This window comes from Caloenas nicobarica, chromosome Z (assembly GCF_036013445.1).
Source record: "Caloenas nicobarica isolate bCalNic1 chromosome Z, bCalNic1.hap1, whole genome shotgun sequence".
NCBI classification, from domain to species: domain Eukaryota; kingdom Metazoa; phylum Chordata; class Aves; order Columbiformes; family Columbidae; genus Caloenas; species Caloenas nicobarica.
This window is the reverse complement of record NC_088284.1, coordinates 66,705,125-66,718,007: the sequence shown is the minus strand read 5'-3', so window position 1 is coordinate 66,718,007 and position 12,883 is coordinate 66,705,125. Positions and strand designations below refer to the sequence as shown.

General features: G+C 40.6%; 1 protein-coding gene and 1 non-coding gene across 4 annotated transcripts in view; both read right to left on the bottom strand.

The window, feature by feature from the left end:
• ADAMTSL1 (ADAMTS like 1) overlaps positions 1–12,883 on the bottom strand; it is a 444,801-nt gene that overhangs the window by 21,653 nt on the left and 410,265 nt on the right. For all 3 annotated transcript variants that reach the window (XM_065655435.1, XM_065655436.1, XM_065655437.1), the window contains 2 exons: positions 7,303–7,482; positions 5,318–5,452 (listed from right to left, as the gene is read on the bottom strand). In XM_065655435.1, coding sequence (XP_065511507.1) covers positions 5,318–5,452; positions 7,303–7,482 — 315 coding nt within the window. The remainder of the gene's footprint in view (positions 1–5,317; positions 5,453–7,302; positions 7,483–12,883) is intronic.
• Positions 2,242–2,405, bottom strand: LOC136002637 (U1 spliceosomal RNA). Its single transcript, XR_010607933.1, has one exon. It is a non-coding gene; the product is annotated as a U1 spliceosomal RNA (small nuclear RNA).

The following is a 12,883-nucleotide window of genomic DNA, read 5'->3' as shown; positions in this document are numbered from 1 at the left end:
CATTCATACCTTCAGATTCCCTAAAATAACCATCAGGCTCCAAGATTTGCATTTGTTCACTTCATGCAAAGAATGAAAAAAAGAATGAGTGCCAAGAGTGTACATATTGATGGCATCTCCTCTTTTGATCAAAAAAATTGCTGCTATTAATTTTGCCAGAATGTGAACATTTCATCATGATACAGTGAGACTTCAAAATATACATTGCAGCTATACACAACAGCTACAATTATCTCACTATTTAATTTCGAATACACTAGCTACCATTATCTCAATATTTAATTTTTCTTGGATGTCGTTTCTTTTTAAAGACACTTCTTGAAGTCTTCCATTGTGCCAAGTAATAGCTAGACTTTCTATTCATTTCAGATCCTAGCTATCTTAGCTGCTTTTGCTCCCAATTCGCTTTAAACTCATGAGCCTGTGCTGCATTCCAAATTAAAGATACATTCCTTCCCTTGTCTGTCTCATGAATGCAGTCCAAACCCTTTATTTAATTATACACAATGTGCAATGCAGCAATCCCCCTTCCTTCGATATGCCTATCCTCAAGTGCACATTATGTTTTCAGGAATCATCACACATGAAGATTTCTACAAATACCTGTGGGACATGAGCCTGAAGCTTTGGGGAAAAATGTGTCATACATGTTCACAGACATCTTCTGTGCAACTCAGGGAGCTCATTTGCAAGAAAATGTTTAAACAAAGTGATAGATGCCAAGAAACACTGTGCTGTTACAAGCAGTCAAAGTACATTATCTCTCAAGCTTTTCTACTTCACTGTGGTGTTTTGTAGGTACTCCCACATTTCTGTATTCCTAGAAGTATTATTTTCTGACCTATCTTCCAATATTCCTGCAAGAACCCTCACTGAAATACAATTCACTTATATAAGAGTCAAAGTCTTTAAAGGTCCAGCTTTCACTATGCCACGTAACTGTAATAAATACAGTGTTCCTCTGTGCTAAGGTAAGGAGATATTTTTATATAATATTTTTTATCTTTTGACAAGTCTACTGAGTTTTCCAATAAGTCACAATAAAATTGAGAAAATGTAGTAAATCCTCACCAGGATTTTTAAGATTTTCAGACTTCATTACTGAAACATCTTCAAATACAGAAAACAACAAGTTTGAACCCAAATTAAAACAAATACTCTTGATAAGCCCAAAGCCTTTTCTGCAGGCATGTTAAAAGTCATACACACTGAGTCCTACAACTTCAGTTTTACCAAAGTTAACATTTACGAAGCTCGTGACCCATGGAAATGTGTCCAAGGAGTTGTGTAAAAGAATTCAGTTGTATTGGTAGCTTAGATAAGGAAACTGCTGAAAATATCTGAACTTAGGATGTTCCTGTAATTCAAAAAGATAATTCCACAAGGTAATCAGGATTTATAGAAGTCAAATGGTCACAAATATTGTTAAAAACCAAAGTCCTTATCAGGTGACAAAAAAAGGAATTTCTTTCTGAGGAAAAGGGCAGAATTTTGTATAGTACTTTAATTACTAATATTCAAGAAAACTGTATTCAAAATTTTAAAAGTCTCAAAACCAGAAACATTAGTGAGATTAAGATCTAATGTGAAAGATTTCCAAATAAATATAAATAGGTGTCACTTTATAAATTTACTATGTTCTATGTTATGTGTGATATAAAGCCTCTTTATGTGCCTGCCATGAACCAACGACATCAGAAAGTGTGCGACAGTCTCCTGCTCATCACTGTTTGTCAGTTTGCACTACTGTAAATCCCAAAATAATCCCAAACTGATGGGTGCTCTACCTTCTGCTTTGAGGAAGGTTCTGTCCTTCAGATAGGCCAATAATGCAGAAGTGTCTATTACGCAATCTGCCAAGGAAAGCAAGGACTGGGGAGGACTGCAGTGCTCTGCTCATACTTCCAACAGTTGCAAAAGGGCAGGATAAAAGCATCAGTGTAAGCCACTATTTACATCATCCTCTCTAACCAGATGATGAGTTGTGCCTAGAAAGCTAAGTGAAATCTCCAGCCTTGAGAAGCAGAAGAAAGAAGTACATAGACAAAAAGGTTCTGTAAGCTCAGGCACAAAGGTATTTTACATTAGATCTTCAGGGGAGGGTTGCTGACTCCATTGGGCAGGTCTTTAGCAGATGTTTTCATCTAATTCTACAGTAAAGGCACACAAATCATAGAATGTCCTGAACTGGAAGGGACCCACATGGATCATCAAGTCTAACTCCTGGAATAAAAAACACAACAGGGCAGAGCACGAATGCAGTCCCCCACTACCACAAGTTATGCAGTCAAATTTCCCACATTTGGGGAAATTGCAGGGGTCAGCACACCTGAAGTTCAGGGAATAAGCCTCGCCCTGGGAAAACCACCTGCCTGATCATGGTGTCTCCCCTGCCAGCTAAGGATGACCCTTAACAATGAGAAGAAAGACCACCAAACCAGGTATTTGTGTTATGGCGCTGACCTTTCCCTCCTGCAACCCCCCTGAAATTTATGTAGAAGAAACCCATAGGAGCTGACTCCAGAGAGCAAGCTCATAGTTTCAAACGGCTGAAATGATGGTGGAAGCATTGCTCAACTCCACTTTGTAACAGAAAGTGCATAACATGTATTATAGTCTGGAGCCTGCAATTCTCTCATTTCACCTCAGCTTGTTAATTGTTGTTATATTTTATACAGTTGTTAATTTCCAAACAACTTCCCATTTGCAACTTTAATCTCCTGATGCTGTGCTAATATTTTCTGTTTGACCTTTTTGTTTTGTTTTGTTTTGTGTGTGCGGGCTTTCTTTTTTTGGGGGTGTGTGTGTTGTTTTGTTTGTTTTTTCTTTCTTTTATTTTCTTTCTTTCTTTCTTTCCAAGGCACAAACCCACTGTATAATGAAGGTTTTTTTCCCTCATTTTTCTAAAACCCTGGCAAACCCATACCTGAATTTATCCAAGTTTCTAACATATTTTTTCACCTTTGGTGTCTTTTAACTCCTTTAAAATATAAAGTTTCTGCAAAGCTTACTCATCACTCCTTCACACTTAATTCTGTTCCTCTGCACATGTCCTGTTTCCTTCTCTACACAAGTCTATCCTTAGATTTCCAAATATCAGTTCTAATTTGATCCCTTCGGAGTCCCAAGAGATGCTAGTGACTGTCAGCAGTAGCACAGACAAGGGACCTTATACATGGTAATTTATTTATCTAAAGTTCTGGTTTGTGGCATGCAGAGCAGGTAGAGCAAACACTCCAATGTAATCAGTAATGAAAGACTTAGGAGGAATAAAGTCAATTGGCTGGGCGGCAGAACAGGAAGAATTAGTGGGCAGGGACACAGACATCAGCTGCAGGTTTACAAGTTTACAAGTTATTCCCATATTGGTGTTTTCAGCTCGTGCTTAGAAATATAGGCATATTTTCTTTCCAATGTAGCAATATTTCAAGCAAAGGTCGATTATGAAGGTCTGACAGTGGTACATGATGAACTAATCCACTGCACTGGAAGACTGTGGGGAGACTAAATTTGGGAGTAAATAAATATCTGAGAGATTAATCCATGTTTTTTTTCATTAACCGTTATTCTCATTGTGACTTAATCCAAATTCTTTGCTACAATTACAGACAATATATTTACATAACATACATGGAAACTGAATGCTTTGTGTATTTATTTTGGTGATACAACATGATGCAGCACACTGGGCTGTAGCTTTTTAATTGATTTAATAGCCCATTCCCTGCCGATTTTTCAGTAGAAAAAGTCTCTCAGGAAGTTTCCTTCAGTTTTAATAATACAGGCCTCAAATTCGGGTCAGTAAAACTCCAGTGAAGTTGAGATAATTGCCTCAAGAATGAAATTGGTTTGTTACTTTGCTATTAAGATTCATGGAGTTTCCTTGCTCCTGAAGTGGAATGGCAGTGTACAGGGCAACATGGCCAAATAAAATTCATTTAGAGGTGGTTGTATACAGGCAGTGCAGAACACCTTTTGTGGTTCAATTACCACTTTCAAATAATAAAGAATCCCTACAACTACTGAAGACCTCTTTTTGGAAACCTGAGAAGAAACAGGTGAAACAGGAGTGTGACCCAGTCTTACAACAGTGAATATAATAAAATGGTGCTCAAAATGACTTATTCAACACTAATAAATACCTTCAGATATTTCACCCACCAAGGACTATTTCAGTGCAGTTTTTGTGCAAGCAGAAATGTAATCCAGAGCTGCATGCTAAAAGCCCTTGCAAATGTATGCAGATGTCAGCACTGGAGAAAAGTAAACCATACCAAACTAAAAACATAAACAGAAAGCCTCCACTGTGAAAATAAAATCTTAAAATTGCTACTAAATGTAAGCAAATAATGCTTTGGAAGGTGCAGATACCAAAGCTATACACATTCAGGCCAGATACAGACCCTTTGCTAAAAGTTTCAGATCCCTACCTCTAAAAAGATAAAAGATTGCTCTAAAAGTGCAAGACTTGACAAGATTTCACTATTTGCAGTAACAAGGCCATTAGAGAATCTGTTTGCCTGTCTGAGCCTGACAGCTTGTAGAGGCTCAAGATCAGTGTGAGAAATGAAATTTAAAAATAAACATACCCTGAACTTTAGAAAAGGATGAGATTCTCTTTGCAAATAAATCATGCCCACAGATCTGAAAGGAGTTTGTAGCATATAAGAGAACTAGCAGTGTAAAGAGGAGGAAGCTAAACGGAAAGTAGAAAAGGATGAAAATAAGAAAATATTGTATTTGACATTATTTCCTTACATGGCTTTGCACAGACATTGGTTGTGTGATACAACAAAGAGGAGTAAAATGAACAGAATGAGAGAGAGAGCTTGCAAGAGAAAAACATGTCTTGAGGCATAGGCAAAACTCTAGAAAAGGCTCTGAAGAGAAGGATATATAGTGTGAATAGCAGACTTATGGCAAGACTAGTACCCAAATGCAGAAGGAAAAGAAAAGCAGAACCACAAGCATTTCTTCTTTTAGATTAACTGGCACAACAGTTTGCCATGTCTTGTGTTGAATGAGTTTACCCGCCCCTCAGTGCAGGGACTGCTTCTTACAGGCTGTTACAAAACATGGCACAACAGAGCTGTCGTTCTGTATGCCACTTCGGGACATTATGCTAATAAGGGGACCTCATTTTTTAAAATGAGTTTCTGAGTTCTGAGAACAATTTGGCAGGCATTATGACGGACAATGTGCTGTTGGTTTGATGTCTTTTGTCCCAGTGCTCAATGGCTGGATAACCCGACGCATAACTGTAATCTAAACTCTAAACCCTTTTTAATCTAAAAAAGTCTTCAAGCACTTGACTTACCTATGAGAGGAGAGCTCCCTGGGCTGACGGTCATTTTTGTTCCCGAGGGAGAGGTCAGAACTGAACGAGTGCTGGTCCCAGCACTGGAAAGCACTGCTGTCAAGTCTTCTAGGTAAGGAAGAGGTCGTGGAGGCTCTGGTAACAGATTGGCAGACTGGAGTGATGAGCAACAGTATAGCAGAAAACTTCTTAGGGACAAAAAAAACCCCACCACCAGCTATTGCTGCATTACTTGCCGTGCTGCAATATTACTACTTCAGAGAGGCAGTCTAAGTAACTTTGGGCAACTACTAAAGCTCTGCTTTTTCTCACATTAGGTAAGACGCTAAACAAATTATTAAAAAAACCATCTGGATCGGTATGACCACAAAATGAAAGAAATTCTGTCTGAAAGCTAACATGGCATTCTGGCTGACCCTCTTCATACGTGATGAAGTTACATGGTGTAAGGAGATATATCAGCTTCGAAGAAAAAGCAAATTTATACAGCATATTAATAGAAACTGAATCAAATGTCCATGTCAGTCAGTGGAAAACTTTTTCATGTCAGCTACAACCTGGATCAAACACTGAGTAAACATGGTTATAACCCTGTCAAATCCTGTGGCATACTTGGACAGAGCTCCAAAGGGCTGAGAGTTCAGAGGTCAAGAGGATCAGTCTATGCTGAGAACTACAAGATGTAGTTCTTTACTAACCATAATGCTGTTTTTAAAATTAATTGTGTTGCCTATCATTCCCAATTCTGTTTGTCATGGAAATGATGAGATATTTAAGTGAATGATAGCTTCATCCCCTTCCAATTAGATCATAGCACAAGCTAGGCAAGTTTTCCCTTGGTGATCACATTCAGCACCAGAAGTATGAGTCATGAATGCTTGACCTGTTTCTTTCCAGCAAGGAACTAAATATGTGATTTGCCTACAAACATAAGCAGCTGGCATAACTCACACTAATTTTCCATATTTAAAAACTAAGTCATTTAAAACAATCAGAAAAGGATTTAAAGATCGTGTGAGAGTTTTTCATCACAGGCCGAAACTCAGCTGATTTTTTTTTTTCCGATTTTTTTAGATAGAGTTTCTAGAACCAGTGTGGATTCACAGGGAAATCATATGAACATTCATAAAAGGGTTTTTGTCTTGTCTGTGAAACTGAGAAATCTCGCTTTAAAACTTCCTCTGGAAGCTGCATCATCCATGGAACCTGGACTTGCACAGGTTATGAGAGATGAGGGCTGTAACAGATGCTTTAGTGGTGTTGCGCCAATAACAGGGACTAGATTTTAAAATTTGACACTTCATTATCAAATGTACAGAAGTAGTTACAAAGTCTGGCTGGATCATTCATCTGCCAGAGATGGAGAAATGATAGAAGATGTGTTACTAGGAAAGGAAACCCCTTTCTCACACATAGAGTTACCACCAGGTAACACTTTCACTCATGCTTCATAGCTGACATCATCTTTTCAAATCACTCAACTGGGTTTTCTGTTTGTTGTTTAGAAATCGAAGAAAAAGTAAGCTTCACCCTTCACTGAACTTGGGAAGTGCTTTTTAAAAGTGCATTTGGTTTGTGCACCTGTTTGGTATGAAACGGGTCAGTATGTAGGGAAAGGCTGCTCAGCAGAGGCAGAGCACTTCACAGGGAAAAAGTGGCACCATTTTCATTTCAAGAGATCTGATTTAAGAAATGGTGAATAAATGCTCTTCTTAGCTCATAAGGCTGAAAGAGTGAAATTGAATATGTCAGAACCGGGAGGTGCAGTCTTTGTGCTTAGACATTTTCTGCTTATCCATCTTCCTTTTACCACCATCTTGTTTCAGGTAATGATGCCCAGAGAACAAATGCAGACTGATTCTTTAATTAGAACAAGGCTGCCTGTATGCCATTCCCTCTTTCCACATTGTCTGATTAGCTCTGCAGACTAGATGTGCCAGCAGCCACATTAATATTGCTGCAAGTGGAAAATACCCTGGACTTACCAAGAACCAGCAGTTGGGAGCTTTCAGTTACTTCCCCACGAAGATTGGCTGCCTTGCAGGAGTACAACCCCTGATCTGACAGAGAAACATTTGCAATTAGCAGCAACCCATCATGCGGACGGTGACCAGAGAATAGCTTGACCTTGTTCTTAAACCAAGTAACTTCTGCTTCAGGAACACCTGGAAAAAACATTGACAAAACATACCACAAATAAGATACAGTGGTTGCTATAAAGTGTCATGGTTGCTACAGACAAAATTTGTTAAGATAGATTAAAACAAGATTTTAAGGCAACTTCCAACTGACATTTTTTGCAGTTCAGAAGTGTTTTGTCAACTCTTTCACATTGTCTGCATTTTTGTTTCTTAGATCCCTCCAAGACAGAGAAAAAGAGTTAAAACCGAAGTCTTCCCTTTTAGTGTCCTGGAGTTGTACAAGTGAACTCTGACCTCATTACATTTAGAAGCAAGCCTCTACTGGATCAGAACGAAGGTTAATCTAGCCCAGTATCCTGTCTTTGTAAGAAGCCATTGGCTGGTGCCTCCCCAGGCTCCCACTGGTTTCAGCTCAGGAACTTTCTGAGCCAGAAGTAGTTTCTGTGCAGTTAGAGGCCCTTCATGGACTTCTATTAATCGATCCAATCTTCTTTTTTTGAAATTATGCAAAAAAAATAGCATTTACATCTTCATAAAAACAGTTTCCACTGGTCTCATCAGGAGTCTTCTGGTAACAGATTGTTACAGATTCATAACCCACTATAGGAAGAATTACCTCGTTTTCTGTGCTTGGACCTAAGGTCCAGCTATCTCTGTTGGGTACCCTCTTGTAGGAATGGGTTCTGACATACAGCTGGCAAGACCTCTGATCTTGGAGTAGCTAGTATTTCTTTGGCATAGGGATTTCTACCTCAACTCAAATGCATACCAGATCAGGTAATTTAGTGTCACTGACTACCAAACAATTGGTTTACGTGAAAACAGCATTGGAAGTCTCAATAGATAGGACAGACCTATGGAGCTGTACCTGGGAGTAAATGATATTGTGTGGACCTATGGCTGTAAGGAGTACCACATCAGTAATCTCAACAACTGCTGGAGTGCATGCTTCCCTGTTAGCGGTACCCTCCTTAAGTGCGAGGCAGTTAATCTCTTTCATACGAACACGATGTTTTCTTGTGTCTACTGTAGCTTAAGGGCATGCATACAGGCAGTTATTCCTAAGTATCTGCTGCCCACCAAAATCTTTCCCTGCCTTATGTCACAGCAACATGTCCCTCTGCCCATTGCTAGCATCTTTTAGGTTGTGTCTCCATGTCAAAAAACCAAAAGCTACTCTGTTTGTCAATTCCATGGGCCTGGCATCAGAAATACCTCACTTGGGCCGTGCTCACTGAGCACGACCACCCATTTTTCTGTATTTGTAGTGACCGCCTGACTGCAGGTGGCTCGCTAAGCATGTGCAGATGTAAGAGAGAAAGGGAGATTTTCCCTGTTCTTCCACATCAAAGCATTGTGGTCTGTTTCCACCTCTCCCAGAGTCACCCGGTGACTTTGCCAAGACATCTGGAACTAGTACATCTGAGCTTGGCAGCCAGGAAGAAAAGCTGAATCCCTGTGAAGGCAGAGGGTCTTGTCCACATTCAGAAAGTTGCAGGAAGCAGTCCATAAAACATCACAGGGTTTTTCTCACCTTTGTCTAAGGGTAAACAGCACATGCTAATCTGGACCCTTCATGGCATACCCAGAGAACTAATGATTCTTGTCTATGATGTTGTTTTCCAAAGGCTTACCCTTGTGTGTGTTGCTACAACTGAGCTATTTCAAAAGGGTGGGCGGCTGGCCTGTTTCTGACACCCCACTCCCGCTGAGATAGGACCAGTACACAGCTCTCCATCTGGCTGCTACTCTTTGGCCTATGTGACATAGGTGGGCTGACCACCACTTAAAACCTCACTCTGATTTTTTCCAGAGTATCCAGGCAGAGTCCGCAGGGGAGTCCAGACAACCGCTGGATAGCGAACAGCCCCAGCCCTCGAGTTTACTCAAGCCTGTATGTCTACTGTGTTTCCATTGTGGGGAAAGGAAGTTTGAGAGGTGACCTCTGGAAAGCAAAGGAGAGAAAATGGAGACTCTTTCAGTTTGGCAGATCCTGAGATGGAAAAACATCCCAACACTTGTTTTCCCAATGCCACCATGGTGAAGGGATGATCCACTCTTTCTAGCAGTTTAAGCTACTTACAGTGCACAGGTTTTCACATTATGGCTATTACCAAACTTGGGCATGGAAGTATTAAGTGATGGACGTCAGAAATAAACAATCACAAGATTATAAAATTATAAAGCTTTCTCCCATGCTGACCAGGGCTCATCTTCTTTTTTTTTTTGAAGACTAGTACTAAATACAGCTTTCAAATTTTTCTTGAAAATAAAGGAAGACAACTGCAAATAGTGAGAGAAGAGGAAGGGAGGAGGGGTGCTGAGAAGGGTAAAGAAGAAGAGAAAGTGGCATTGAGTATTATATATGACCACAGTCCTCAAGAGTAGGGACTCAAATAAAATAAATAAATAAACACAGAGAGACAGACAAAACTAAATCTCTTCTTGCAGACTGCTGCTCAGATACTCTGGTATCTTCTTCACTATCCGAAGAAGCAGCAAGAAGTTGAAGGCAAGACCCCTTACTGTTGAGATATTACTGTTGAATCTAGGAAAGGTGTCCTGTACCTACAAAATGTTCGGCATCTCTACAATAAACTTTTTCTGACTGCTACTCTACAAAGTGTGCACTTCCTCTATCTTTAATGTGAAGTTTCCACACTAACAGGAGATTATTTGAAACTAACCTGTACAGCTGTTCCTACAGTTTGGTTTAGGGAAGATAAGCAGTGTATGTCAGCGAGCAGCAGCTTCATTTTCCTTCATGCTTTCACCTTTACTGATGCATGTAAGCCGCAAGACAGGAATAGGAGGCAGCCAGCACAAGGATGAGCAAACACATCATTGCGCAGCATTGCCACAGGGGGTAGCAAGAGCATTTCAATCAGTTTTGTCGGGTAGCAGTGAATGACAGTGGACAGCGGGCTGAGTGTGTTTGTGTTGTAGAAACAGAGACAGAAAGTCTGAGAGGTGTTATTATAGCTGGAAAAAACCCTCACTTTGCTCAGCAGGCAAGCCTTTAGGTGGTGAATAGTTAACCATATCTATTCTTCTTCAGCTTTCCCCTCCATCACTGTGCATGTATCCAGTACAAAAAGGCTACCTGGCTTATATAGCAAGTAGAACTGTGCATGCCAATCAATAATTTTGCTAAACCAGGAGCTTTTGGGGAAAGGAAGCATAATGGTGCAAGGATATAGCAGTGATGACTTGTTTCCAATGCCACAATATTCTTGAAATAGTGACTTACATGTCAGAATCTGGCATAGCTGATGAAAAAATATGGGTCATAAAGCAAGGTACAAACTAGAAAAATACATCTTCCAGCATATAGATAGAAAGAGGACTGTTTAGGAGAGTTGAAAATACTGCAAGCTGAAACATCAGAGAGAGATATACGGCACAGAAAAGTAATATATTTTAAGTCACTCTTCCAAACCTGATCTGACTCAGCTGTGACTAATGCTGCATGACACCTTGCAGGCAGATGTCTCTGTTAGAAGTCTTATGGCCAGAAGGATACTATGGAGAAAGGCCCTAAGAACTAGATTTTAAAAATGGATTCCTGCTTTTATGTCCAACCATATTTTCAATGACACTTGGGCCAGACTGATTGAGGCTTCTGGTATCCGAATGAATATCTGCACAATTTAAGTGATGAAGTCAAAAGCAAAATTCCTAGCAATACTGATGTGATCCAAATTGCTCCCACACTGCATATTGAAGCGAAATTGCCCACTGCAATCAAATTGACCAGACCAGAAATGCTGCTGGCTTTCTGAAGTTTGGAGAAAATCGTCCAGCTGAAAGTCACAGGCATCTGCAAGACTCTTGGGTGACTTTAGCGTGGGTGTTTAGGATCAGTTTTGGTGAAGTCTGGCAGCTCATCATCAGTTTGGCAGCTCATGGCCTGGATGGGTGTACTCTTCGATGGATAAAGAACTGTCCAGGCCTGAAAAGTTGTGGTGAACAGAGCCAAATCCAGTTGGCAGCCGGTCACGGGTGGTGTTCCCCAGGGCTCAGTATTGCAGCCAGTTCTGTTTAATCTCTTTGTCAATGATCTGGATAAGGGGATTGAGTGCATCCTCAGTAAGTTTGCAGACAATGCCAAGTTGGGTGGGAGTGTTGCTTTGCTGGAGGGTAGAAAGGCCATATAGAGGGATCTGGACCAGCTGGATCATTGGGCTGAGGCCAGTTGTATGAGGTTCAACAAGGCCAAGTGCCGAGTCCTGCACTTGGATCATAACTACTCCAGGCAGCACTACAGGCTCAGGGAAGAGTGGCTGGAAACTGCCTGGAGGAAAAGGATCTGGGGCTCTTGATTAATAGTCAGCTGAATATGAGCCGTCAGTGTACCCAGGTGGCCAAAAAGCCAACAGCATCCTGGCTTGTATCAGGAATAGTGTGGCCAGCAGGACTAAAGAAGTGATTGTGCCACTGTACTTGGTGCTGGTGAGGCCCCATCTTGAATCCTGTGTTCATTTTTGGGCTCCTCACTACAAGAAAGACATTGAGGTACTGGAGAGAGTTCAGAGAAGCGCAACGAAGCTGGTGAGGGGCCTGGAGCACAAGTCTGATGAGGAGCGGCTGAGGGAACTGGGGCTGTTCAGCCTGGAGAAAAGGAGGCTGAGGGGAGACCTTGTCGCTGTCTACAACTACCTGAAAGCAGGTTGTAGCATGGAGGGTGTTGGTCTCTTCTCCCAAGTAGCAAGTGATAGGATGAGAGGAAATGGCCTCAAGTTGTGCCAGGGGAGGTTCAGATTGGATACTAGGTAAAAATTCTTCATGGAAAGGGTTGTCACACATTGGAACAGGCTGCCCAGGGAAGTGGTTGAGTCACCATCCCTGAAGGTGTTTAAAAGACACATTGATGAGATTCTTAGGGACATGGTTTAGTGCTAAAGTTAGGTTATGGTTGGACTCGATGATCCTGAGGGTGTCCTACAACTAAAATGATTCTATGATTCTATGATTCTCAGTCTAGGATTGACCACAATCACCTGTGTTTAAAAAAATATTCATTTACCTCTATAGACAAAGTCACGAAGTTGTATCAAGTGAAATAAGGCTGATTTTTAAGCTTGAACAAAACCAGAATACCATTTTTGTTGTATAACCAAAATAGAATTTCATCCTGACATAATTCATATCAGGGGCCAATTAAACTGCGGTGTATCCAGGATAATTGTGTCTTCCCTTGTTTTACTGCTAATATCTATCGATTTCAGCTCAGAACACAGATTTTGACAGTGCTTATGCCTTTCATAAAAACTTAAAGAGCAATATAAAATTACTCCCTAGGCTCTGGTAATGTTCTCTTTCATTGTCTCTTGTTTTTAAGAAACCTTCTTCAGGCTTATCAACACCTGTCAGCAGCAAATGTATGTTTCTGTCCCTTGACAGCAAGAGCAGCTTTAGAAAATGT